The 27,624-nt window shown below is 40.8% G+C and overlaps 1 protein-coding gene across 1 annotated transcript in view; it reads left to right on the top strand.

Annotated features, from left to right (window-relative positions):
• LOC145346377 (oxygen-regulated protein 1-like) overlaps positions 1-27,624 on the top strand; it is a 208,018-nt gene that overhangs the window by 24,053 nt on the left and 156,341 nt on the right. The window contains exons 5-7 of the mRNA XM_080193537.1: positions 807-6,719; positions 15,013-15,173; positions 23,900-23,986. Of these exons, the coding sequence (XP_080049663.1) occupies positions 807-6,719; positions 15,013-15,173; positions 23,900-23,986 (6,161 nt within the window). The remainder of the gene's footprint in view (positions 1-806; positions 6,720-15,012; positions 15,174-23,899; positions 23,987-27,624) is intronic.

Here is a 27,624-nt window from a genome sequence, read left to right as displayed (position 1 = left end):
AGAAGGTGCAGGGGAGATTCACCAGGATGCTGCCTGAGAAGGAAAATTTATGAAGTGAGGTTGTGGAGACTGGATTGTTTTTGTTGGAGCAGAGAAGACTAAGGGGCGACCTGATCAAAGTGAATAAGAGAGCATTGGACAGAATGGATAAGAAGCAATTTTTCCTCTCAGTTGAAGAATCAGTCATGAGGGGACATAGGTTCAAAGTGAGGAGCAGGAGATTTAGTGGGGGGGATGTGAGGAAAAAATATTTTAGCCAGAAGATGGTGATCATCTGGAATGCATTGTCTGGGAGGGTGGTAGAGGTGGGTTGCCTCACATCCTTTAAAATGTATCTGGATGAGCACTTGCCATATCGTAACAGTCAGGGTTATGGGCCAAGTACTGGCAGATGGGATTAAGAGGGAGTTCAGGTGTTTCTAATGTGTTGGTGTGGACCCGAAAGGCCTTTTCTGTGCTGTATGTTTCTATAATTCTATGATCCTGGAGTAATTTCTTCAGCATTCAAATGTCAAAAAAAAAATCAGTTAGAAGTTGTATAGATCAAAAGAATGCTGATTGAGGCTGAAACGCTTGAATTCTAGCTTTCTATAAATGGAATTACATGATACTATTCTTTTGATATTCTATCTTTTCTGATATCTTATGTTTGTTCTTCATCTAAAAATTAAATAGTAATGTAAATGCTTTTTTTAGTTTCTTTGCTGACATTTCTAATTATTTCTCTCTTTTCTATTCTTTTTTTGCCTCCCATTGTTCTTCATCCTTGTCTCACCTTCATCATCTTTCATCTTCTTTGCGTGCAGATGGGATAAAGTTAGGGAGAAGACAATGGCTCATTAATTCAGTCTCTCCTTCCAGCTCAAAGTCTCAGGGTTACTCCACATCTTCTGATAAATTTTATGTGAATGACAGTAAAAACCTTTTAAGAAGCAGCTTCCATTCACCTAAAAATGAAACTGATGCTTACAAGAATTACATTTACACAGGGGAAGAAAAGTCTGTGATACCATCAGAAGATGACATTGAGAAGTCCGTCTTTGTGAATGAGGATGGCAGTATAACTGTAGAAATGAAAGTACACCTCCACATAAAGGAGAAAGAGACAATACAATGGACTAGTACAATTAGTCATTCTAATATATGTAACAGGAAGCTTAATACTCACAAAGCAAAACTGAAATCTAATGTCGAATCAGCAGATCTTATTAATGCACGCTCTTACCTTAATTCTGAAGTGATGCACAATGAGAATTTAGGCCATGAGCAAGACTTCCATGATATTTTCACACCTCAAAAATGCACAAGACAAATAGAACATGCTAAATATGGACATTATGACATCTGGCAAAATAAGTTTTTAGACACAAATGTAGATCTTCCTGAACCGGGGGCAGAATTAAAAGATCCTGCTCATGGGAAGATAACACAGGACCAGGTATGCCTGGAAAGCATGCCTGCCAATCCTGACACAGAGATTGGTGCAAATATAGTTCAACTTTCAAAGCTGGATGGGTCAGGACTTGGAGAGAGCATAGTAGAGAACTGTAATGAATGTTTTTCAATATCAAATGCAAAGGAATCTTGTGAAAGAAGTAGTGACGCAGTTTCTGACAAGTCACAAACATGGGAAGAGGTAAATGTGAATAATCAGGGAGAAGAGAAAACAATCCTAGATAAAGACACCTTTTTTGTTAGGAAAAGTTCCTCCTCAAAGTACTCAGGGTGGTGCCATGCAGACCAATTCACTGAACTGAAAATGATCAACTCCCACGATGAAAGTACAGATGCTAGAAATATGTTCTTACAATATTGGGAAGAAAGTGGGTGTGATGGCATGGATAACAATGTTGCAAAGCTAAATTTGAGACCTACATCTGCAGATGCAACATGCCCCATTTCAAAACAAGGGACTAAATATGTAAAGAGATCCATGAGTGCGTCATTCAAATATTCTAGATCTTCTGCGTCGATTCAAAAGGAAACAACTAGCTTGTCATCCAGAACAGGGTGTTCACACACATCAACTGAAAGAATGGACATAAACATGAACTGTATTTGCAGTTCTGAGATTTGTCAAGCCAGAATGTCTGTATTTTCGGAAGATTTAAACAGTGTCTCAAAGTGTTTGCGAAGTTCTGCTTCTGTGAGGAATCAGGATTGCACCAATACTACTGATAAGGTGGAGATGCCAGTTAACACAGATTCGGATGACTCGTCACCTACAGATGAAGAGGAAAGAGCTTTTTGCAGAGCTGAAGAGGCATGTCAGATTTACGATGGTTTAGCTTTCTCTTCAAGAGTGGATGAGCAAAACTGCAGTAACCATACAAGTGAGAATACAGAGCTTGGCCCAGAATATAGCAGTCATTCACAACAACCTCAATTACTAGACCAGCTTGAAAAAACTGATTTGAGTGATGATTGCACTGCTCCCAGCGATAGTCAAATTGCAACAGAAATGGTTGACACTGACAAGTATCAAAGTACTGAATTTAATCCTGGTGAGATGTCTAATGAAAGCAAAGTGACATTTCATGTTGAAAGAAGTGGCAATAGTCCTGTGTCTCATGATTCCATAGCGTTGTTACCTCCTAAAGAAGAAACAAACTCTGATCTTTCCCAGTTACTGCCAGAAAAAGGACCTTGCAGTACAGAATCACTGAATTATAAATTACAACAAATGGAGGACCAAGACACTCACACCATCAGCAACAGTTCTGTAACATCCTCCAGAAATGAAAATATATCTGAGGTAAACATTTGCCAAGATATTTTTTCAGAGGGTAAACCGACCAGTTTAATAATAGGCTGCACAGAAGAATTGAATCTGTACCATGAAGAATGTGTTCAGCACAGTGCAGTTACTACGGAGAAAAATTCTGATTTGCCAGAATGTTCCTCAGTTCGACTAGAAATTGATCCTGATTCAATTTCAGGTGGAAATATAAAACAAATCCCGGATGTTAGCAGTTGCTCCATTGAAAGTGACATCCAACAAAATTTTTCTAATCCTCGCAGGAAGAAATGGAAAAATAGCAGACTATTTAATATAACTGCAGTCGGGAAACATGATTTCAAACATGATACTGAAAGCTTAAAACCTTTTTCTATTTTGATGCAACAAGAGGAGCAGGAATTATATAATGCTGATAGCTCTCAAGCACACAATTTTGTGCAAGAAAGGCTAAATATGTCAGGAACTTCTGATGCGGTGTGCTATGATTTCAATCTTAAATCTTATCCACAAACACAACTTGAAGGGCAGCAGACAGTTGATGATTTGACCAGTAATATTACCAAAGAATCAAATGAATTGTCTGACCATGATTCTGATTTTATTAATCAAACCAAAAAGCTTAAATCCGAAATAGAGGTTCCAGCTGGACGCAGGTTAATGCAAGTATCAGCCCAAGCTGTTGGTGACATGCAAAAGGTATATGAAGTATCAGATGATTGCAACAGTGATGATTTATTGCAAAGGCAAGTAAGTGTCACAGAAGGAGAGGGTAAACCTGCACCCATACCAAATGAGATTCAGCACAGGACCATTACGGAAGTAATTGATGACAAACTTAATGCGATTGACTTTGCAAAAGAAACAATTGACATTGCAATCCAAGCTGACATTGGACTCGTTTCTGAAATGGCTGAAGAGAAGGACCCTTTTGGTGAACATGACCTAAGCCAGGTGTTGTGCAAGCTGCAGTCAACGCTTGCTGTGATCAAATGCAATTCTGAACACAGAAACAACATTTGTCTCAAGAATTCTTATGAAAGAGCTGATATGTCAGAACATCTTGCCACCACGTTGAGCACATCTTCAAAGGTCCTACTTGCTTGGTTAGCAATAATGAACCTGAATGATAATGTTCCAGCTTCATCCAACAATGCAAAGCTATTGATGAATAATTGTAAGTGTTCTGAGATAATAACATTTTTGCAGTCCATAAGGCGTGTTATCAAACTTCAAGAAACTGATGATTTAAAACAAAGTATTCCACATCTACAGAAATATGCCTCTCAGTTAGTAAAAGTGTGGAAAAATGAACATTACAAAGGATCTTGCTCTGCTTTTGAAAATGACCCTCAAATTGAATGTTCTGTACAGCTTGGAACTTCAGGTGTTGAACAAATTTCTTCATTCGATGCTCCGCAATTGATCAAAGCTGCTGAAAATGAGAAGTATTTTTACATGCAAAATTTAATTGAACAGCCGGAGCATGCTGATGAAACAGAAGAAAAGGAAGAAGTTAAATTTAATGCTAACGTTCATTCAACAGAAGAAGACAACACAAAAGAATCAGGTGACAATGATTCTGAACTCCTCAGTTCTAAAGACAGTTCTATTTTTTCTGATATGTTAGAAAGTCAGATAGAAACTGATTCTCTGTTTCTAGGTAACGGCACATTTGATGAAACAACAGTTATGACCAAAGAATGGGCTGGGAAGGAAACAGTTGAGAGAGGTGATGATCCGAAGGAGAAGTTTGCAACTTTACAACACATTGAAGATATGAGACCAGAAAATGTTGCTAAAAATAAAGAATTCCTTTATATCAACTGCATAAATAATAATGAAAATAGACACTCAGGAAACCTGAAGTACAAGGAAGCTAGCAATCACTTTACGTGTGCTAACAGTACAGAAAAAATAGATGAATTGTCAGCAGCTTCCGATATAGTGTTTCTTCAAAATAGGATCTCTCTTCAAAGCTCCTTGTGTCACAAATCGTCTTTAGCAAATGATATAAGTGAACCGAAGCACAGAAATATGTTTTGTCAGGGAGAACGTATAAACAAAAGCAATAGTTGTGAAATACCTGCTTGCCGACTTTCACCATTTGCTTCTGTGGCTTCTAGCAATGATATTGAGAATGGAAAAAAGACTGACAATCAGCAACTGACAAAAACAAAAGAAATGTGTGAGAACCCTTCCGCTGAAGGTGAAGTTGGTCATAAGGAATTATTGCCAGGTATTTACCCGCCGGTACCATTAAATCATAATATCAAACAGTGTTTAGAAAGACAGCAGACATCTGACTTGTCTGAAGAGAATCAAGAAAGTGCGAACAGTATTGCAAGCAATTACAATTCCCAAGCATCCAACGAAATGACAACGGAGGGAGAGGACGAAGTGTTTGTAAAAACAAGACATTTCTCTGCAAACTTTGTGAGAAAAGCTACTGCGAGACTGTATGGCAAATCACATTGTGTATCAAAACACTTGGCAAATGACTTGACCCCCAGTGACTGTGCAGAGACAAAAGCAGTTTTCCAAACTAGGACCACTGACAACGCATCTTGTAAAATATCCGCAAGTAGTGATAAATCAAACACTGCTGGAACATATGGCATTGATAATGAATCGTTACACATTTCAGGCTTGGATAAGGGCCACACATTTAACAAATCTCAAGACAACAGTGCACAATCTGAAAATGATGGTGTGTATATTGAAAAAGGACGATGGTTTCTAAAAGAAAACCACTTAATAAGAAAGTCTCCTCCTCTAAACTTGGGAATGTATGGAAACCTAGATACAACGTCAGTTGATACAGCAAGTGATGATTCTGCATACCCACACATTAATGCTATGCATTCCGGTCCTCCACTGTCTGAATTGTCATCAACAGATATTGAGGAGGGGATAAAATCAAGACCTATGTGTAATTATTTTAACATGTCTCATGGGAGTGATTCAGAACCATTCCCAGACTTAATCAGTGAAAAAAATCAGTATAGCCATATTTGCAGTGGTTCCCATCTTACCAACAAGAATGACAGCAATAAACAATCAGCTCGAACTCCTGTTGGGCCTACAGGGATGTATGCTGAAGCGAATGACAGTGACTCATCTTTTAGCTCAGTGGAATTTCATATGTTTGACAACAAAGTGAGTCCCATGGTCCAGCCGTTAGCTCAAGGGACTGTGGTGGAGCAGCCATCTAGAGAAACTGCCAGAACTCTTCAAAATCCAGGGTCCCTGGATAAGCATCGTTTTCTATGTGGCCAGTACTGTCCTATTCTGACAACTGTCATTGAAGCAGGCAATGAGGAGAGCAGAAATTTTGTATATCAGAAAAAATCAGATCCGGAGAATCAGTGGATATTTCATTCGGAAAATGGAGCAGATATTTTTAACATTGGGAAGTGCAATGATTTAATAACTGGAAAAGAAAATTTCTCAGTATTAAGTAAACATTTAAATGATGAAATTATCGGTGACATAGCTAATTGGTTTAATGCTCAAAATTTTGAGGATGACGTTAGAAGAATTAAATTAAGTCTTGATGCAAAATGTTTGGGTGCTAATCTTAAAACATTAAAAGCTCCCGTCTACACTGAAGAAACAGAATCGAAGCACAAAGACAAGCCATTTTGTTCTAATATTCAGGCTGAGAAATTATATATAAAAGGAATAATAGAACAGTGGTTCATGAAACAGGCAATAGAAAACAAAATGAAAGCAGTCAAAGGAAGGAAAAATGGCTTATCATTCCAAGCTCGGAAAGTGGAAGATTCTTCAGGTCAACACACTGATCCATACATTCTTCATACAAGAAGCACAGCAAATAATAATGCCACTATTACTTTATTGGAAGACAATGTTATTGGCCAAACCACGTCTTCTGGGAATATCAGTACAAACGGGGCTACAGTGAGTTCTGAAAAAGAGCCATTTTGTGAAAGGCACAAGACAAAGCTTGAAAAACACAATAAATAAAAGGGAAAGCACCGTGAGTGAGGGGATTTATTCTGAATGGTTACAAGTATTGTCATTCCCCATGAATGGAAAATAGCGAAAGAAAGAATTCAGCTGAGATAATAATGCTTTCTGATCAATGCCAAAATAAGGTCCAGCCTTTGCAAAATAAAATTAGATGAAATAAAATATTTCTTTCAGCAAGAAGTTTGACAATTAATAACAAACTATTCCTCTTAAACACAAGGTGTACAGTAAAAGTTGTCAGGATTTTGCAGAAGAATTTATTTTCTTGAGCATTAGAGCAACCCAACCGGGCAGTACTGTGGCATAGAGGTTACTATTGCTGCTTCTCAGCTCCAGGGACCCAGGTTCTATTCTGGCCTTGGGTGAGATGCAGTTTTAGAGAATTGAAGCAGACTTGATGGGGCAAATAGCCTCCTTCGTGGATCAATTAAATATTGTGTTTCGATTTGCAATTAAAATTTAGATTAAAAATATAAAACCATGGCATTAATTTTGTGCTTTGAGTTTGCATTTTGTAAATATAAATGCTTCTAATTATTAACATTAGAATGAATCATTTAACAGTCTTATTTGTTTGCACCCTCAAAATATTTAAACTTGTTTTCTTCTAGTGTACCGGCAAACAAGATCTGAACTGTATTGTTTGAGCAATTTCAACTTGTAGAGTGATCAGATTTCTTTATCTTACTAGATATTTTTACATGATTTATTCATTGTATTCTGTAGTAGCAGATTTGGTCATTTTCTCAAGTTTGTGCTTTTCAATTTGGTACTTCAGGAAAGACGCATATAATCCAAACAGGATGTCCAGTAGTGAAAATTGACTGGCTAAGATATTGAGACACTGTCATAAGGTGTAATTTGAACTCTCATCATTACATAAGTATACTTATAAACCATGCTGAAGACATCCATATAGCTTCATAACTGCACCAATGTTTTGTTTCCTGCTTGACTTCTTGAATTCACCATTGAACACTGACCTCCTGAAAATTGAATGATTGCAATACTATTTTCAAAATCTTTGATCTGAATATTATTCCCTTTGGATTAAATACTTGATAAAGGCTGCTTGTGTTTTACTGGTAAATGAATATCCAGCCACCATCATAACCATTTTGTCCAAACTCATGTTTCAGTATCGATTTCTATAATGCTGATGCTCAAATTTTTATCTGGTTTAATGTTAGGATGGTTGGAGAAATAAAGTTAACAGAATAAAGCACTGATGCTGGATATAACCCCCAATATCAAAGAGTCACTTACAGGCACAAAATAAGAATAATAAACTGTCAGTGTGGATTGCACATCTTCAAGCAATCATGTTACAGTATCAGGTGATCTCACTTAATGTGGTGTAAATTTCAATGTCAGGAGGAACTGGGCTTTACTCGTAGATGGGGAAGAGTAGGGTTCCCGCCTCTAGCATAAAAATGAGGTGCCCGATTGCACCTGCTTTGTTGGCTCACTTTGCAACCATTTATTTGCCATTGGGCCATTAGTCAGTTTGAGGCAGATCTTTTGCCCTCACTGATGTGTTACAGCATCCAATGTTGGAGGAATGGAAGTTGAATGTGTGTGAGAAAGGGCCACGATATCGACTGGTTGCCAGACTGGATGAGTTTAGAGAAATTTGGAGGGGTGAGGCCAAGAGGGATTTGTAAACAAAGATGATCATTTACATAACTAAGGGTTAGTTCAGGTTGGAGTTGAGGGTTGATGGGTTAACACTACTTGCTGTGAGTTTGGATGTAGATAGTAAGATTTTGGGTGTGCTCAAGTTAAGGGAGCAAACAAGGCTGCCTGGCAAGTATTGAAGTCGACCAAGCCAGAGATAAGAAAGGTATATTTGAAGGTCTCAGAAGCAGTTAAACTGAGCTAGGAGTGGAGACAGGTGCTGTTGTGGAGGTGGAAGTAGGGGTGGTCTTGTTGATAGGGAAGAAATGAGGTTGGAATTTCAGTTCAGAAGAAATGTGTGGGAGTTGTGAACAATCTGATTTTGTCAAAAAACCTCCAGTCTCTAATACACCCTCATAAATGAAGGGTTCATTTTATCAATTAAAAGACCAATTTCATATTTATCATCTGTCACATTGTAATATTAATTAGTCTGCTGTAATTAATAATGTTTTGGGAAAGGAAAATTTAACATTCCATGTGTCCATATGGTCTTTGCACTATTCACCAAACAGCTCTGTTCGAAGTCCAAATTTCCAACATTCATAAACACACCTTTGGTGTACTTTAACAAGAAGAGAATGGATTTCATTGCACTTATTAATTTTGATCTGTTGCATCTAACATTAATGCATTAGCAACAAATCTATGACAAAGTAACTGTGACTGAGCCAGTAAATGAATTCCACTTCTTGCCTGCATTTATTGCTGTGATTACGCCTGTATTCACATTCACATTCAGAAGAATACCTGTGCGCGTTGAATATGTATAACTGTGATAACCTTGGGATATTTCACTATGTTAAATAAGCTATACAAATACAAGCTATTATTATTATTGCAGCAATATATTTTTACTTTCTGTCACTAGGGAAGCCAATAGGGATTTTTAAGCATTCTGCCAGTTTCTGTTTGTACAATCTAATTTAGTATGCAAGGTTAATTTTGAGCATTGATCTTTTAATTCTATATTAAAATTGTTTGTTTCATTATCTTATGTCATAAATTAAGAATTTATAATGTATTTATCACAATATTAAACATAAAAATTGCTTTTAACTTTGTTCAACTGTTATCCTCAGGGCATTTGTATTCCTCTGATATGGATTGTGAATTAAATAGTATACAATTAAAAAAAAGCTTGTTATTATGTCATTTTTATTGGTATTTGAATGCAGTTGGCTTGTTATGTGATATACTATATTCAGCATAGTTATGAGGATAGGGTCTGAGTGGGATTGTGGTCAGTGCAGACTCGATGGGCCTAATGGCCTCCTTCTGCCCTGTAGGATTCTATGATTCTATAAATGGCTGAATGCTGCAATTATTATTTAATTCTTCAAAACCATTTTTGCAAAACCATGGTGTGTTGATGGAGTTGATTTTTAATATATTTTTTCAGGGGATGTGGGCATTGCTGGCTAGGCCAGCATTTATTGCTATTTATTTCTGTTTGTCCTTGAGAAACTGGTGGTGAGCTGCCCTCTTGAATCACTGCAGTCCATCTGGTGTAGGTATCCTCAGTGCCATTAGGGAGGGAGTTCCAGGATAATGACCCAGTGATAGTGATGGGAGGATGATATAGATTCAAGTCAGCATGGCGTGTTGCTTGGAGGGGAACTTCCAGCTGGTGGTGTTCCCTTGTATCTGTTGTCCTGTCCTTCCAGATAGCAGCATTTGTGGGTTTGGAAGGTGTTATCTCATGAGCTTTGGTGAGTTCTTACAATGCATCTTATAAATGGTACACATGGCTGCCACTGTGTGTGTTGGTGGTGAAGGGAGCAAATGTCTGTGGACAGATTCTGCTGAAGTGGGCTGCTGTGTTCCTGTTTGGTCCAAGGCTTCTTGAGTGTTTATGGAGTTGCTGTTATCCAGTGAAGTGGAGAATATTCCATCACACTTCTGACTTCTGTTTTGTTGGTGGTGGACAGGTGTTGGGAGTGAGGAGGTGAGTTACTTGCCACAGAATTTGTAGCCCCTAACCTGCTCTTGTAGCCATCATATTTAAATGGCTAGCCCTGTTCAGTTTCTGCTGTCTATGTCTTCAAAATTTCTATCCAATTTTATATGTCTGGGTTTAAATAAAAGACCCCATAATGTGTTTACACAATCCCTGATGGATAGATGGCTTTATATCATTATAAAAACATAACATGGTGCATACTGGTGGTTCAGCTCATGTGGTAGCCGGACTAAGTATAGATACAACATTAATAACCTCATTGTGCTATATGGGATGAGATGGCATTCAACGTTTTGCTTATTCCGCAACAAGTTTGCAGCATCGGAGGGTGTTGAAAACACAGAACAATGATTGCATAGAGAAGCTTCGAAGCCACAGGCTTAGATAGCACTCTAATAAAGACATGGTAAGCAGACAGATTCCTCATGTTGAGATTGTAGCGCGGAGTCTGTCAGTTCAGTGACTGCATCAAGAGGACCAGCACCAGGCTAGATTAGTCACAAAAAGTGAGGGACCAGAGTGATTGTGAATCAGGTGGATCTGAACAAAAAGTGAAGCAAAAACCCTCATTAAAATTGGGCCAAAGCCAGAGAAGGATTCCATAATAACAGGAAGAATGTGGATAAAGTGAGCAAAAAAGGCTTCAGCGACAAAAAAGGAAAAAAAAGGTCAAAGAGACAATGACCATAATGCTCACCCTCTGGGGTGACATGCCTGGGGCTGGTGGGTGGTGGAGTGCTGAACTGTATTCCCCTCTGGAAGCCTCCAAGAAAGGATTGCACAACAATTGCTCAGGAGGTTCAACTGGCCTGACTGGAAACCAGCCGATATTCCAATTTAAGTGGCAGTCTTCAGATGGTTCAGACTGTCCCTCAGAAATAGATACTCAGGATAGCTATCGTATTAACAGCCCAAACTCCCCATCTCTCTGCGACACCCCTCCACTATTCTCCCATTGCATCCCTAGCTCCCTAACTACACCTGAAACCGCACGAGACCCTCAACTATGCCCCCACCACCATGAATACCCCCCACGATCCCCAAGAGGAATCCAACTACCCTTCCCTCCAACCCTTCCACCAGACATCCCTACCACACTACCCTCCCAAACACTTGGGACCCTCACCTCCCATTGAACCTTACACTGCCCTGACTACCCTGAGCAACCAATTCCTACCATACTGATCACCCCTGTTCACTGATCATTAGCCTCTTTGCCTCACAGTGCAGCCCCACTGACTACCTGACCCCTCCTCTCGATCCACCTTATCCACACATCCTGTTCCCATCATCCTTCTGTTCCTCCGTTTTCCCATCATTGTGTCATTTTGCGATTTGTGCTGGCATGTCCGACTTGATTCTGATCATGATCTTCCTGCACTTAGTCATTTTTGGGATTTTCCACTGGTTTAGAGAGGAGAGGGGCCTTAACACACATGCAGGCCCGGAGTTGCAGAGATCAGTGCCTTTTTAAAAAGACCCCTTGATCTCAAAGTGAAATGGAAGATCCCCTGCTTAGACATTATGAGACCCCCTCATTGATGGCATGGGTCGCGATTGCCATTTCATATGGCCCATTGTCAAAATGTCCTCACAATTCGCCAGAGCTACTAGTCAAATGCAAAATGTTTAAAGAACATACAAAGTTTCAGTTTCTTCATTCAGGTGTTACTGAAATAGAGAAGGAAGCCAAGAAAATTCACCTGGCAATTGGGAGTGATGATCTCCACAAGTTGAACACATTAGAATTAACAACAGAAGAGCTAATGAATCCAAACCACCCACTGGAAGACCAGCTCAGGATCAGGTTAAAGTTCTGCATTCATCAACCTGAGTTCATGTCATTTGACAGAAGTCTATAGGATCCACAGATTGCTTTGTCAGCAGATGCAGAGTTTTCCAAACGCAGAGCCAGCAGACAGACTTGTTGATCTGGTGATCACATCAACTCCCATAGATTCATTCTAGGGAGATCTCCAAGACAAATAGTACTGAAGAGCTACCGCTGGATTGTGTAGGTTTAAGGCGATTCTTTCAGGTTGATACTTACAGGTCCCAGGCTGGCACAGTAGTTAGCGCTGCTGCCTCACAGTGCCAGGGACCCAGGTTCAATTCCAGCTTTGGATGACTGTGTGAAGTTTAAAAGTTCTCCCCATGTTTATGTGGATTTCCTTCAGGTGCTCCGGTTTCTTCCCAAAGACAAGAGATGTGCAGGTTAGGTGGATTGGCCATAGTAAATTTCTAGGGCAGGGGAGGGGGCCTGGGTATGATATTCCATCAGAGAGTCAGTGCAGATTTGGGTCAGATGGTCTGTTCTGTGTGGAGCTACTATACTTCTATGAAGTACAACGCCAATTGCTAATGCAATCATTAGAATACCCAAATCTGACATGACACATGGAAGATGCAACCTTTTGCGTGTATCAAGGAAACACCCAGCTTTCCATCAATTCTGTAAGGCATGTGGCAGAAAGGCAGTGCACTAGAGCAAAGATTGATGCAGCTACAAAGAGCCATGCATTAATCTAGACAGATTGTATACAACAGGTACCATCAAACAGTTAGAATGACTGTTGGGTATCTGATTAGATATATGTACATGGAGTGATTGACAAACCGTAAAACAACGATGATGTGCACCAAAAGACAGAGCAGTCAACAGATTTCACAATGAGAATCTCATGGAAAACGTAGATATAATTATACCATCCAAAATATTCGCCAAAATTCAGATCATCTGCCCTGAGGAAGTTGATAACTGCTCCTTATTGATCAAGATTGACACAGGCAAGTGTCAATATTCTAAGTGGATTCTAAAAGACATGAGTCAACATGGAAGGCCATGGTGAAATCTATTACTGTGAAGCTTTCCATGTGCAACAGTTCACTAATTCCAAGTGCAGTATCCACAGCCCTAGAGTGTAAATGCCATTAATTTTTCTGAGTGTTACAAAAGACCCAGCAATTGTAGGTGAACTGACATGTTGTGAACTCACACTGGTGATACTAATGATTCTGATGAGAATCCACGCAATTGGTCAGACCTCATACCTCAGATCAAGCTCAGGAATTACTCCCATCTCCTCAATTCATGAGCTAATATCAAAATACTTAAAAAGTTTTGATAAAATAGGCAGTTTCACGGGAGCTGCAACATCATGCTTGCAGTAGAATACAAGTCTGACAACCATCCCAATACATTTTTGCCAACACAAATGCCAGCAGCTACAAGAAGAAACAGCTAAATGACAGAAACTGTGGAAAACCATCATCCAAGGATTGCTTGACTCAATTCAATATCCACGAACATGTGAGAGCATTTTAGCTTCATCTGGGCATCTCTGGGGGAGGCATTTTTAAAGGCAGATGGGTGGTCACACCAGAATCGTTGTGATCTGATGATCTTCGACAACTTCATTTTTCACACGTGTGTAGATTTACTGAGAAGATTCATAAAGGAGAGTCTATTAGCTGGATATGAACAATGATTTTGAAGTCATCTTCAAGTGTGATGTTAAGTTCAGAGCATAAAGAAACATTAAAAACATGAAAAATAGGAACAGGAATCGACCAGTGAGCCTGATTCACCATTCAGTGTGATTATGGCTGATCCTCTATCTTGACACCGTACTTCTGCACTCTCACTACACCCCTTGATGCCTTTAGTGTCTAGAAGTCTATATATTTCTTTCTTGAATACATTTAGTGATTTGGCCTCCACAGCCTTCTGAGGTCGAGATTACCAAAGCTTCACCACTGTCTGCATGAAGACATTTCTCCTTATCTCAGTCCTAAATAGCCTACCCTATATTCTGAAAGTGTGTTCCAGATCCTCCGGTCAGGGGGAAACATTGTCCCTACGTCAAATCTTTCCAGTCCTGTTGGAATTTATACATTTTAATGTGATCTCTACTCTTTCTTCTGCACTCCAGTGAATACTTCTGCACTCACTTTATGGAAAGTACATCTTTTTCACATGTGGAGACTATGATTGCACACAATGCTCCAGATGTGATCTCACCAAGACCCTGTACAGCTGTAGTAAGACAGCCTTGCTTCTGTACTCAAATCCTCCTGCAATGAAGCCAGAAATACAATTTGCCTTCCTAAGTGCTTGTGCACCTGCACGCTTGCTTTCAATGACTAGCGTTCAAGGACATGCATGACTCTTTTGTACATCAGTGTAATCTGGTTTATACCCAGCAAGGACATGAACCAAATTAGCATAATTAAATTCTCATTTGAAATGAAGATGGTCACTCAATCCTCTCAGCTAATTCATTCCTATGAAGGACCCCAAACTGTGAATTATATTTTTAACCATCTTCAGTCTCACCTACCTCAGAGAGGATTTTGAAGATCAAGATTGATGGTACCCAATCACTCTTACTGAATTACTTGCTCTCCTGTCCTGCTGTATTCTGTTGGGAGGGACATAGATATCATCTTGGTATCTCAACATAAAAATGGTTTATCATTGATATCTATAATTGGCATCCAAGCTACAAGTGGCCATAGTTTAGTCAGAGATATTAGTCTCATTGTAATATCAGATTAATTTTGCAAGTAAAATATTTTACCTTTAGCATTATATTTTACACGCCTATGAAAATTAATTATATTCCTATTTTCACCATAGGTAAATGGAAGGTAACTGTTTACACTAGTGACCTACCATCTGCAGGTACAACTGCTGAGGTTTACATCACATTCTACGGTGATGAGGGAAACTCGAAAGCTATTATACTTCAAGGAAATTCAGAAGAAATGTTTCAGAGTGGTCAGGAGGACAGTTTCACTGTATGTATTGATTAACTGTGATCTAATATTATGTTTCTCTCTTTCTCTCTCTGTCAACCTTTTGCACCTGACAGAGCATAGGTAAAAATTCTGTCTGTTTCTGCAGCTAATTATTCCTGGAGCAGGTCACAAGTCTGTTGCCAGGGGCTACACACACACACACACATACACACACACACACACACACACACACACACACACACACACACACACACACACACACACACACACACACACACACACACTAGAATTGCTATATTCATCCCATTGTGATATTCAAAGTGGATCAGTATTTCTTTTCAATTCATTTTCATAGGAACGTATCCCTGATATCTCGAACTCATTGTACAGTTGGTGGGAAGTTAATTTTAATATATTTCATTCATTTCTTCACATATTTATAAAAATGCTCAATTCAGTTTCTTTCTTCTACACATATTTTAGTGGATACCAAAAGGTACATTTTGCTAATGCATCATCCTTGGGTGGAGTCATAATAGTTGGGAACTCATAATAAAATTATATAAGAACGTAAGAAGTAGGAGCAGGAGTCGGCCATCTGGCCCCTTGAGCCTGCTCCGCCATTCAGTAAGATCATGGCTGATCTTTCCGTGGACTCAGCTCCACTTACCCACCCACTCATCATAACCCTTAATCCCTTTACAGTTCAAAAATGTATCTATCCTTGCCTTAAAAACATTGAATGAGGTAGCCTCAACTGCTTCTCTGGGCAGGGAATACCACAGATTCACAACCATTTGCGAACCCTTTACTAATCACAGTAAAATGAATGGGCAAAAAAATTAGACCTTAAGATATCAGAGCAGAATTAGGCCATTTGGCCCATCGAGTTTGCTCCATCATTTAATCATTCTCCTGCTTTTTCCCATAACTTTTGACCTCCTTACCAATCAAGAACCTATCTATTTCTGTCTCAAATGCACTTAATGACCTGTCCTCCACAGCCTTCTATGGCAATGAATTCCAGAGATTCACTACCCTCTGGCTGAAGAAGTTCCTCCTCATCTCAGTTCTAAAGGGTCACCCTTTATTCTGAGGCAGTGCCATTGCATCCTTGTCTTTCCTACTAATGGAAACGTCTTCCCCAGATCCACTCTATCCAGGCCTTTCAGTATTTTGTAAGTTTCAAAGAGTTCCCCCTCATCCTTTTAAACCCCATTGAGTATAGACCCAGAGTCATCAATGCTCCTCAGACTTCAAGCCTTTAATTCCTGGGATCATTCTCATGAACATTCTCTGGACCCTCTCCTGCAAAAATTGTGGAAATCATCTTTGTGATGTACTGCGACCTGATAGGGGCACATATTTGAAAATGTATTCTTAATTGTTCATTTTTTTATCCAACATGCACAAAATCACAATTATTTTACTGACCTTTTACCAGCTATGAAAGAACTGTTTCTTAGTTTCTAATATAAAATTGGATATTTGTGACATTTTAGAAGTTCTCTGTTTCTATGACCTAATCATCTGTAGAATTAACAGCTATTAATCAATTTTTGGAATGAATTGACCTTTTATTGCAACCTGAACAGTGCACTTTCCTTTTAATATCTTGGAAGGAAGTTTGTTCGAAATGATTCCCAAAATAGAAACATCTTGATAGATTCACAGAATTATTCATGGTCCAGAGAGTGGTAATTTAGCTCATCAGATCCCATGTTGGCTGTCTGTGGAAGAATCCAGTCAATTCCCACTCCCCATCCCTGCAAGCTTATATCCTTTAACTGCCTGGAGAATTTCCTTTCAAAATCAATGATCATCTCAGCTTCCACCACCTTTATGGATTGTGAGTTCAAGATGGTTACCATTTGCTGCATAAAAAATGTTCTTCCTCACATTCCTGTATCCCTTTCCCAAAACCTTTTTCCCAAAGCCAGAATTTTATGTAAGGAATACAAGTGTGCACCTGACGCGAATTTGTGCAAAATGATGTAAGGAAACATGTCTTAATGTTATCATGCACGTGAATGATATAACGGTCAGCGGGTACTCATGAGAGCCAGAAGTGAGTTCCCCTACACTTAAAGGACTAATTCAGGCCATGAATTTACTAAATAAAAGCAATTTTATGTTACCCAAACAATTTTGCAGTTACTATGTAGGCAACACTGGCAGGTGGACAACAAGTTTTCCTCAAGTTCTCATCCAAAGTTGGATGGAAGCCCCTGAAGTGAAGGTTTTATTTAGAGCTTTTTGTTGTGATGACTTGAGAGGTTCCTCTGTGATTTCTGGTGCATTTCACCTGTGGATAGCTTTCTTTAGGAATACCTTTTCTTGCCACCTTTGTCTGAGGATTTCAGCAGCGTGCACCCTTACATGACTTGTGCACTTCTGATCATGAGGATTGTATACTCAGCTGGTGGGATCTCCTCTGAAGGGACAGAAGAGAGGGCAGGGAGTGACAGGATGCCAGGTGACTGGAGGCAGTGTCCCAGGGAGCAACCTTGAGGAAGGAGAGATGCGGGCACAGGGAGTGCAAGGTGGTCGGGTCCATGTGAGACACCACATGAAGTAGAACAAACTACCTTGGGCATTCTAGCTGTAAGGCATTCATCTCTTAGCAGCTAAGTTCCAGGAGATTGGGTTCCTTATTGCCAGTTCTTCGGCACCCTGCCACATTATCCCTTCCCTTTTTCTGAAAGTGAAGAACAGATTTCATCATTAGGGCTCCCTTCCCCTGCAACACCATTTGAACCTGATCAGCCCCCTGAGAACTAAGTTGTGAGACATGACAGAGTGGCACACAAATAACAATACAGCACAGGAACTTGCCCTTTGGCCCTCCAAGCCTGCGCCAATCATGATGCCTGCCTAAATTAAATACACATGCACTTACAGAATCCATATCCTTCCACTCCCATCTACTCATGTATTCATCCAGATGCCCCTAAAATGCAGCTATCATACTTGGTCCCACCACCTCCCCAGGCACCATGTTCCATTCACCAGCCTCTATATAAAAACTTGCCCCGCACATCTTCTCTAAACTTTTCTCCACACACTTTAAACCTACGTCCCTTAGTACTTGACTTTTCTATCCTAGTAAAAAGCATCTGATTATCCAATGTGTCCTTGCCACACATAATCTTGTGAATCTCTAACAGGTCACCCCCCAACCTCCGTCATTCCAATGAGAACAAATCAAGTTTATCCAACCTCTCCTCATAGCTAAACCCTCCAGACCAGGCAACATCCTGGTAAACCTCTTCTGTACCCTCTTCAAAGCATCCAAATCATTCTGGTAGTGTGGCAACCAATGTACATCAGCCAAGTGGTTGGACCTCCTAGCTTTGACGGTACAGACTTCAGTGCAAGTTAGCACACACATTCTTACAGCTCTGAGGGCGATGAGGATCGGCCACCCAAATACACATCTCCACACAGTTCCACAACATCTCTATACCACCCTTGCCGAATGCAAATTGTTGAACTTTTTGCGACACTTAACCCATCTTCTGGGTGGGCCACTAAATCCCAGCCCAAATTTCAGAATCTCGTCAGTGGGAAAACAAATTGGAATTTTCCCCTCACCACTTCCATGGCAGGCAGAGTGCAAGTCGGATTCCCACTAACCCATGATAGAAACTCTTTCTGCTTGCCATGAATACTCATTAAAAATGATCACATTATTCCCCCTCCATTTATATGCCAGGCCGTTGGGAAATTAGATTGGTCTGGTTCATGACCAGTATAATTGGTGTACAGCTGTCCACTCATTTGCTGGCGACTAAATCACATCTCCTTCGATATTTTGTTTATGAAAAAAAACATGGTTATTCTTCGATGAACATTCTGCATCTGCCAACAGATTAATGCCTAGCTTGTTTGGCTCTAGGGAACAATTCTCAACTGCTAACTGCCCGTTTCTCACCAAAACAATAGTAGCTGGCAGTTTGGTCAAAGTACTTCAGCGTTTCTTAAAAGTGAAGCTCAAGACTCAGTTGATGCAATTTTCAGGTGGGCCAGTAAATGGATGAGCAAATGTTGCTTATTTTTGGCAGGAACTGTTTAAATATGCAAATTAGAGAATTATGCCACTTGTCGGATCACTGCCCAAATTTTCAGGAACATATGAGCGGAATGTGTACCACGTAAGCTTTGCCCAATTGTATCAGACACTGCAAAGCCCACATAAACAAAACACTGAGGATGCAGGAAATCTAAAATAAAAAACAGAAAGTTCTGGAAATATTCAGTTTGTTAGCCAGCATCTGTGGAGAGAGAAAGTGAGCTATCATTTCAGGTTAATGAACCGCTTAACCAGCTATCAAAGAGATGGATGGAGATGACTGATAAAATGGCTGAATAAAGATTTGGGCCAGAACTGTTCAGGATTCTCTGAACACCAAATTCTCTCTCCTTGCTGGCAGCAGGAATGGAGCGTGAACAGCCAGAAAATAATTCTGGCCTTGATTTTTACTTTTGTTGGATGAGGGAGAAAGGGAATGCTCTCCCTGAGTGCACAAAACACTTTAACACAATGTCAACCTGTACAAGCAGTCCTGCAGTCAATGGATTGCTTTCATCCCTAGGTCAGGGCTGCTAGTTGGCTCAGCGTATGAGCTAACTGATTTCCTGGTACCGCCCACTGTGAGCTAGAGTGGAGTGTTCAAGGCAAACATGTGGCATCCAGAAAAGGCCCAAACTGAAAATCTTTTGGAACTCCTAATAATGACATTGAGTAGACATTTGCTCTGCTGACCTCAGTGTCTGCCCAGGACAGAATTCAAAGGTTGGCTTCTGTTCAGGGGAACAGCCAGAAATTCTGTCTCTTGTGTCTTTGCAAAGCCCAATGAAACCACTGCAATCTGAGAGCTAATGTGAGTTAATTTGATTTTCTAAGTAAAGGCTTAAAAATAATCGCAAGAATAAGGTGATCAATTCTGGAGAGGATTAATTGTCTTTAATTATAAAGAATTTTATTTCAATAGGAACAGAGATAAAATTAACTTGTTTTAATCTCTGAGGAAAAAGCCAAAGAGGCCAAGTCAACATCCCTGAGTGGAACAGAGCAGGCATCTTTGATGTGCCTTGATAAGCAAGAACTGTCTACCCTGTTTAAATTAATGGATTAATCTCCACAAAGTCTTCTATAATGATGAATGCAATCTCTATTTCACCACACTTCTGCTGGTGGACAGATGCCTGGAATTATGAGACCCTTCACTGCATTTCCTTTCAGCCTAGATTTACTTCAGTATTTTCCTGTCGCCTAACAAATCATTTGTACGAGCTTAAAATTAACTTTTTTCACTTTAGCTCTGTGTGTTTCTAACATGGAATCACATTTTCAATGCTTTTCAAGCACCCTTCTTGTACCCTGAAGTCTTTCCATTCTTATTTAAATTTCCTCTCAAAGGTCTCATCTTACAACTAGCAGTAATTTCCAACTGATGTTTATTTGCATTATCCCCTTACGTGTTTATTTCCTTAAAATGCATTGCATAATAAAAGAGCTATCATTACTCATTTTTATGTAACTTCCAAGTTTTGATATTGCACCCAGATCCGTTCCTACCCCATTGAAATTCGCTTTCCGCCGGTTACGCTTGATTGTTTTTTGTCCTTCTCCATCATCAGACCAAATATTATGACATTGTTTATTTCTTTTCACTCTGAGGAGGCAACACACCACTGAGGAGTTTTTGCCTCTTTATCTCGGTGTTATGGAACTTGTATTGCTGTTGTATCTCTGTGCACCCATTCTCCTCTGCCAGTAACCCTGTTTCACAATACCAAGGCAATGCTCCTGGTCGCTACCTCCACTGATTTTTATTATACAAAGCAGGTGAGGATTTCAGTCCCTAAAATCCTGGGGGCCCTTGGGGTGGAGGATGGGGGAATGAATGTAGGTGGGGCAGTACAATTTTGTTGGGGGTGATGTGTTGGCTCATGTCTGGCAATACAGGGATCCTAGGGTGGAGAGATGTAAGAGACTTCTGGTGAGGGAAAGCTGGTGGTGGATGTTAGAGGACAGTGAAGAGGATCTCAGTCCTGGCATGAGGTTGCAGGCCTGGAATCAGGTATCAGAAATTTGGGGGATTGGGGAGGATCAGAAGTCTGTGAAGGGGATCAGAGATTGGGGGTGGTGACCTCAGGGATGGAGTGTGGTTATTGGAGGTGCACAATTGGCTTTGGCCCCATGACAGTAGCTATGCTATAGGACAGACCATATATCAGGAAATAATGGAGGCAATAGTCATAGGAGATTTTAATCTAAATATAGTTTGGGCAAATCAATTTAGTAAAAATAGCCTGGTGGAGTTCATAGAGTGCATTCTGGACAGTTTCTTAGAATAATACATTCTGGAACTAAACAGGGAACAGGCTATTTTAGACCTGCTAATGTGTAATGAAGCAGGATTAATTAATGATTTCAAGGAAAAGATTCTCCTGGTAAGAATGATCATAGTAAAAAGTCTGACAACACCAGGTTTTAGTCCAACCTATTTATTTGATAATATACTCGCAAGCTTTCAGGTTAGCCCCTTAGCTTGCGAGTATATTATCAAATCAATAGGTTGGACTAAAACCTGGTGTTGTCAGACTTTTTACTGTGTTTACGCCAGTCCAACGCCGGCATACCCACATCAAGAATGATCATAACACAATAGAATTTCACATTCAGTTTGAGGTGAGCAATTTGGGTTTGAAGGTAGTATCTCAAAGCTAAATAAAGACACTTACAATGATATGAAGATAGAGTTGGTTAAAGTGGAATGAGAAAATAGGTTAAAGGGAAAATGGTAGAGAAGCAGTGGTACATATGTAAGGAAATATTTCACAACCCTCAACAAAGGTCTGTTGAGAAATAAATAGTCTAGAAGAAGGATGCCCCATCTGTGGCTAACTAATGTAATTAATGATGGTATCAAACCAAAAGAAAATGCATAAAATACTTGAAGGATTAGTGGTAGGATTAAAAGTTCGGGAAGTTTCCAAAACCAGTAAAGAATTCAGGCGGCATGGTGACACAGTGGCTAGTACTGCTGCCTCATAATGCCAGGGACCCATGTTCGATTCCTGGCTTGGGTCACTGCCTGTATGGAGTCTGCACGTTCTCCCAGTGTCTGTGTGGGTTTTGTCCAGGTGCTCCAGTTTCATCCCACAGTCTGAAAGACGTGCTGGTTAGGTATACTGGCCATGCTAAATTCTCCCTCAGTGTACCCGAACAGGCGCTAGAGTGTGGCGACTAGGGGATTTTCACAGTAACTTCATTGCACTGTTAATTTAAGCTACTTGTGACAATAATAAACAAAGGATGATTTAAAAAAAATGAAGAGGGAGAAATTGGAACCTGAGAGAAAACAAGCAAGAAATATAAAAACAGACTGTAAAAGCTTCCACAGGTATAGAAAAAGGAAAAGAGTGTAATCCCTGAGCAACCAATTAAATCCTGGACTCAAGGACAATTACTTTTAAGTAATTCTTTCATGAGTCCAGTTGCCTTCCTGTGCCAGTGGTTTCATTTCCCACTGCTCACAAAATGCGGGACAGCTTTCATGTCACTGGGAAGTGTGCATGCAACCTCTCACGTAATTTTCTTGCCCACTCACCATTAAGTCCATTGCAACAGGTTTCACTAAATTTTGCTTATAGTGAAAGAGGTAATTGAGGGTGAGTCATTTGCTTTCAAATTCCCCATCGCTGACCTGCTCTTGTAGCCACTGTATTTATGTGGCTGCTCTATTTGAACTCAGTGGTAACCCCCAGGATGGGCTTTCAAAGATGCTAATGATATTGAATGTCAATGGAAGGTGGTTGAACTTCCTCTCATTGGAAATGGGTATTGCTTGTTACTCGTATGATGTGAACATTATTTTAAACCTGGTTGTGTGCAGATCTTGCTACACATGGACATGAACTGTTTTATTTTCTGAGGAGTTGTGAATGGAACTGAACACTGTATAATCACCAACAAACATCTCAGTTTCTGAATTTAATACTGGAGGGTGGGTCACTGATGAAACAGCTGAAGATAGTTGGGCTGAGGACATTGCCCTAAGGAACTTTTTGCTGCTGTCTTATGGCTGGAATGATTGGCTTCCAATAACTCCAACCATCTTCCTTTGTGCTAGGCCTGATTCCTGCCAGTGTAGAGTTTTCCTGATTCCTATTGGGCAGGATTTTCCAGCCCACCCGCAGGCAGGATTTTTCAGTCTCGCCAAAGGATTCCCCAATAGTGGGATGGGCAAGCCACAAAAAAAAACATAGGCGTCAGCAGGACTGGAAGATCCCATTGGTGGCCAATATCAAGCCACCCCTACTATTTCCAGGGAGCAAGAAAACCTCACCCATTAAAGTCAGTTTTGCCAAGACACCTAGCTGGTACACTTGCTCAAGTGCTGCCTTTGACATCAAGGGTATTCACTGACACCTCATCACTGGAAATGAACACTTTTGCCCATGTTTGGACCAAGGCTGTTGTGAGGTCCAGAATTAAATGTTCTCGGTAGAACCCCAACAGTGCAGGTTATTGTTCTAGCCCAGGTTACTAGCACAGCTCCATCACATGACTTATGATTGAGATTGGACTGATGGGATGATAATTGAATGGATTTAATTTGTCCTGTTTCCAATGGACAGGGTGTGGCTGGGCAATTTTGAACATTTATTTTCTCAGGTTCAACATGAAATTGCAATATGTTCTGTAACAATGCAAACAAGGAACTTTGAGAAGAATTTATTTATTTACGCATTAGGTAAACACAAAGAATATTGGCAAATTATACAAAATTCGTATTGGACACAATAATGCGGGAGAATTCCCAGGATGGCACTGTGAATCGGTAAGGACTCAATGAGTAAGCTTATTTCTTCATTTTATGGAACCCTGTAGTTGAGCAAAGAGTAATTAATTTGAAAGAAACTGTGTGTGTTAACTAAATAATTCAAAAAATAATATTGAAATCATATTGAATCAATTAACCTTTACACTGTGTCAATGTTAGTTATAATATATTAGACATATTTTCCTCTGCTTGTCCTTGTGAACATGAATATAAATTGGACAGTTCTGCAGATTTATTCTTTCAACCCCAGGCTCATTTGGATGTTTGAAAAGGAAGACCAGAACTGAGATGCTCACCAGCTTTACTCAATCATTTCTCATGTGCTGTACATCAAAGATCATTTCTGTGTGTGAGCCCTTGCATACCACAAGAGATTTTATGATCAGTTTTTAATGCAAGCAACACGGGTCTCGCCCACCGGCTGGACAGCCAGCAAGAGCCTCTTGTCTTCTTTTGGGAAAGCTGGCCAAATTTAGTGCTGAGCAATATACTTCCCTGAGATCAAAGAAACTGAGGACAGAAGTTCTCCCTAAATCAGAAATTGGCAGAGGTGCATTGCAGGCTGCTCCAGTGTCATTTACCAGCCATGCAGTCACCAGGGACAGAGGACTGCGGGGAGACCCCAGGTCAACATTGACTGGTGACAGAATGGGGAACACAAAGTGGGGGCTGCAAGGAAAGAGGTTGTGCAGTTGTGCTGTCTTCAAGCTCCAACCTTTAAACATGCCTTGGTTGGAGGGTGTTAAATTCCATCCTATAAGAAGTGTATCTGATTAGTTAATGTTGCTTACAAGTGAAGTGGAATGCCTTGGCACTGTAATAACTTACTGAATTGATATGACTGCCTTCTAGTCTTTGGATAGCATAAAAATAAACTACATGTCACATTTATCGAAAGCAACAATTTGATCAGAAAATAAATCCAACGCTCTTGAGCTGCAGCGTGAGAGGGAGATGGTGCAAAGGCAGCAAAGAAGAAGAAAGCTGCTCATAGAGGGATGAGGAGATGAAAGGGAAGAAAGTCTCTGAGCAAAAGGCCTATGTGTTTTCTGGGAGGACTCCTCCTTCCTCTCCCTAAACAAAGAGCAGTGTGTTTGTTGTCTATGTTTCATAAAGAAGGTGCTTACAGAGCCAACTGTTGGAACCAGATTTGCAGTCTCAGTGCCACGTCAGAGTGGCATTGCCAGTGGTGCTGAAAGTAGTCTAGACCCTCAAGTTTGATGCGTCAGGATTTTTACAGGCTGGAACAGGTGACTTGGCTAAGATTTACCAGTTTACAGTCCCTGTTGTATCAGAAATATGTCAGAATGCCTGGAGAGGGAAGTTCATTGTGTGCTCTCTGAACAAAGAAATGCAAGCTTAGACTGCATGTGGCTTTGACAGGATCTTGGACATCCCCATGATGTAGGGTGCCATTAACTGCACACACGTATTTTTGCAGGTGCTTTGTCTCAATGCTGAGGGATATCATTACATCAAAGGGCACCACTCAGTCAGTGTGTAGTTGGTGTGTGAACATGCTCAGCATATCATCTTGGCAAATGCCTTCGTCCTATTTCAGTCTGCTGTTCTCAGTCAGGTGGAGGAGGAGAAAGGGAGGAAGGAGCTGACATACTCATATTCTGGATGGGTTATCAATGAGCACTTTGTTTTATTCTGGTTGCTGTGAATACAACTGTGAATACACATTATCTAACAGCTCCACATCTTTAGTGATGAACCATCAAACAAATCTCTCAGCCAACTCTCCGGAAAAAAAGCCACCATGAAACAACCATTCCATATCAACTTTATAACAAAAAGCCCAATAACCCATCCAAAACTGGACTAATCATCCTTTTGCATTTCCGTACTGTCCATCTTGTGGGTATCTTTGCTTGTCCTGGTGCTGCTAAACAGCCTTTCCCCAGCATGGCATGTGAGAGGCTACAGATTTTCAAGATGTGGAGTTGCCGGCATTAGAATGGGGTAGGCACAGTAAGTGGTCTCACAACGCCAGGTTAAATTCCAACAGGTTTATTTTGGTAACACGAGCTTTCAGAGCATTGCCCCTTCGTCAGGTCCTGTTGGACTTTAACCTGGTGTTGTGAGACTACTTACAGGTTTTCAATGCAAGGAGTCTACAAGCGTTCTTGCAAGATGTCCTTGAGCAGCTTGGGCCTTGAATGCACAACTTAAGATTGTACCACCTCGACATGAGCAAATTTTCAACCTTGTAAACTGTGCCAAGTTGGAGCTGGACAGCGCTGGCAGGCATTCTAACAGGCCTGCCAATACACCTAGCATTTCTGTGTGTATATCCATCGATTTTTTTTTCCTGCATAAAGATGCAGTTAGATAGGCACATGAGTGAAACGAGAATGGAGGGATATGGTAGGGGCTATTAAATAGGGTTAAACCTCGGGAGACACCGGAAAGGCAGGCTGTATGATTAATATTTTTTGTCTTTATTCCACAGGTGGAGGTCCACCTCGTGTCAAACGAGGGGCATGCACACGGCAGGTCGTGCGTGGGCTGCTCTTGGAAGTCCAGGAGTGGCCTAGTACTTCATGTCGGTGTGTGTGCTTGATCCTGGACCGGTAGACGGGCGCCGCAACAGCTCAGTGACTAGCACTGCTGGCTGTGCAGATACATGGATTTGGGCCTGTGTCTGTGGGAGTTTGCGCATTCTCCCTGTGGTTGCGTGGGTTTCCTCCGGGCGCTCCGGTTTCCTCCCACACCCCAAAGATGTGCTCTTAGGCTAATCGGTTTTTACCAAATTGACACTATTTCTTCCCTGAATCTGACTGAGTAGGGTCCCATTCGTAGACATGCAGGGTAGAATAGGTGTAGGGTGATGCGGTGGCGCGGGCTCGTTGGGCCGAAGGGCCTGTTTCCCGTGCTGGGTTGTTCTTTGTTCTTTGTTCTTAAAGCTCCAATCAAGTGCTCATCTGAGTGCATTGTAGCAGAACTCATGTGTGACCTCACCCCACAGGGAGCTGGTGTCTGTGCATTTTTTTTCTTTTTGCCCTGACATTTTTAAAATTATTTTCTGGAATATGAGCATCAGTGGCAAGGCCAGCATTTGTTGTCAGTTCTAACTGTCCTCGAGAAAGCTGCCTTCAAACTGAGTAGCTTGTTCGGCCAGTTCAGAGGGCAGTTAAAAGTGCATCTGGAGTCAGATGTCAGTCAGGCCAGGGAAGGATGGCAGATTCCTGAAGGACATTAGTGAATAAATTACTGTCCACGTGTGCCCAGCGACTCACTTGGCTGGATCTTACAAGCCTTTTTGTGAGAGGCTGGGCAGGGGATGGGTGTAAAATGGTGAGGGTGGGATGGGGTGCCTGTCACCGCCATGCCACCACAGTGTTTTACCAATGACGGGGAAGGTGGAGGTTAGTTCTTCTACTCAGAGGCCAATTGAGCTACTAATGTGGTCAAACAACGGTGTCTTCCTGCTGTCATTGGGATTTTACTAGCTGCAGATAGTCTCTAGGCCAATTGGGGAGGCTACCTGGTAAATGTCAGCAGTTTCCCACAGGTTTAGAAGGAGGCCCCTTCTCATTAGTCACTCTGCAGCCCATGGAGGGGCCCCTGATGGCAAAGGCCATTCCTATTTGTCTGGCCCCAGCAACCCCCAAACCCATTTACCAGTC

This window comes from Carcharhinus amblyrhynchos, chromosome 8, assembly GCF_965287045.1.
Source record: "Carcharhinus amblyrhynchos chromosome 8, sCarAmb.v2.hapA, whole genome shotgun sequence".
In the NCBI taxonomy this organism is placed as follows: domain Eukaryota; kingdom Metazoa; phylum Chordata; class Chondrichthyes; order Carcharhiniformes; family Carcharhinidae; genus Carcharhinus; species Carcharhinus amblyrhynchos.
This window is presented reverse-complemented; position numbering and strand designations above follow the sequence as displayed.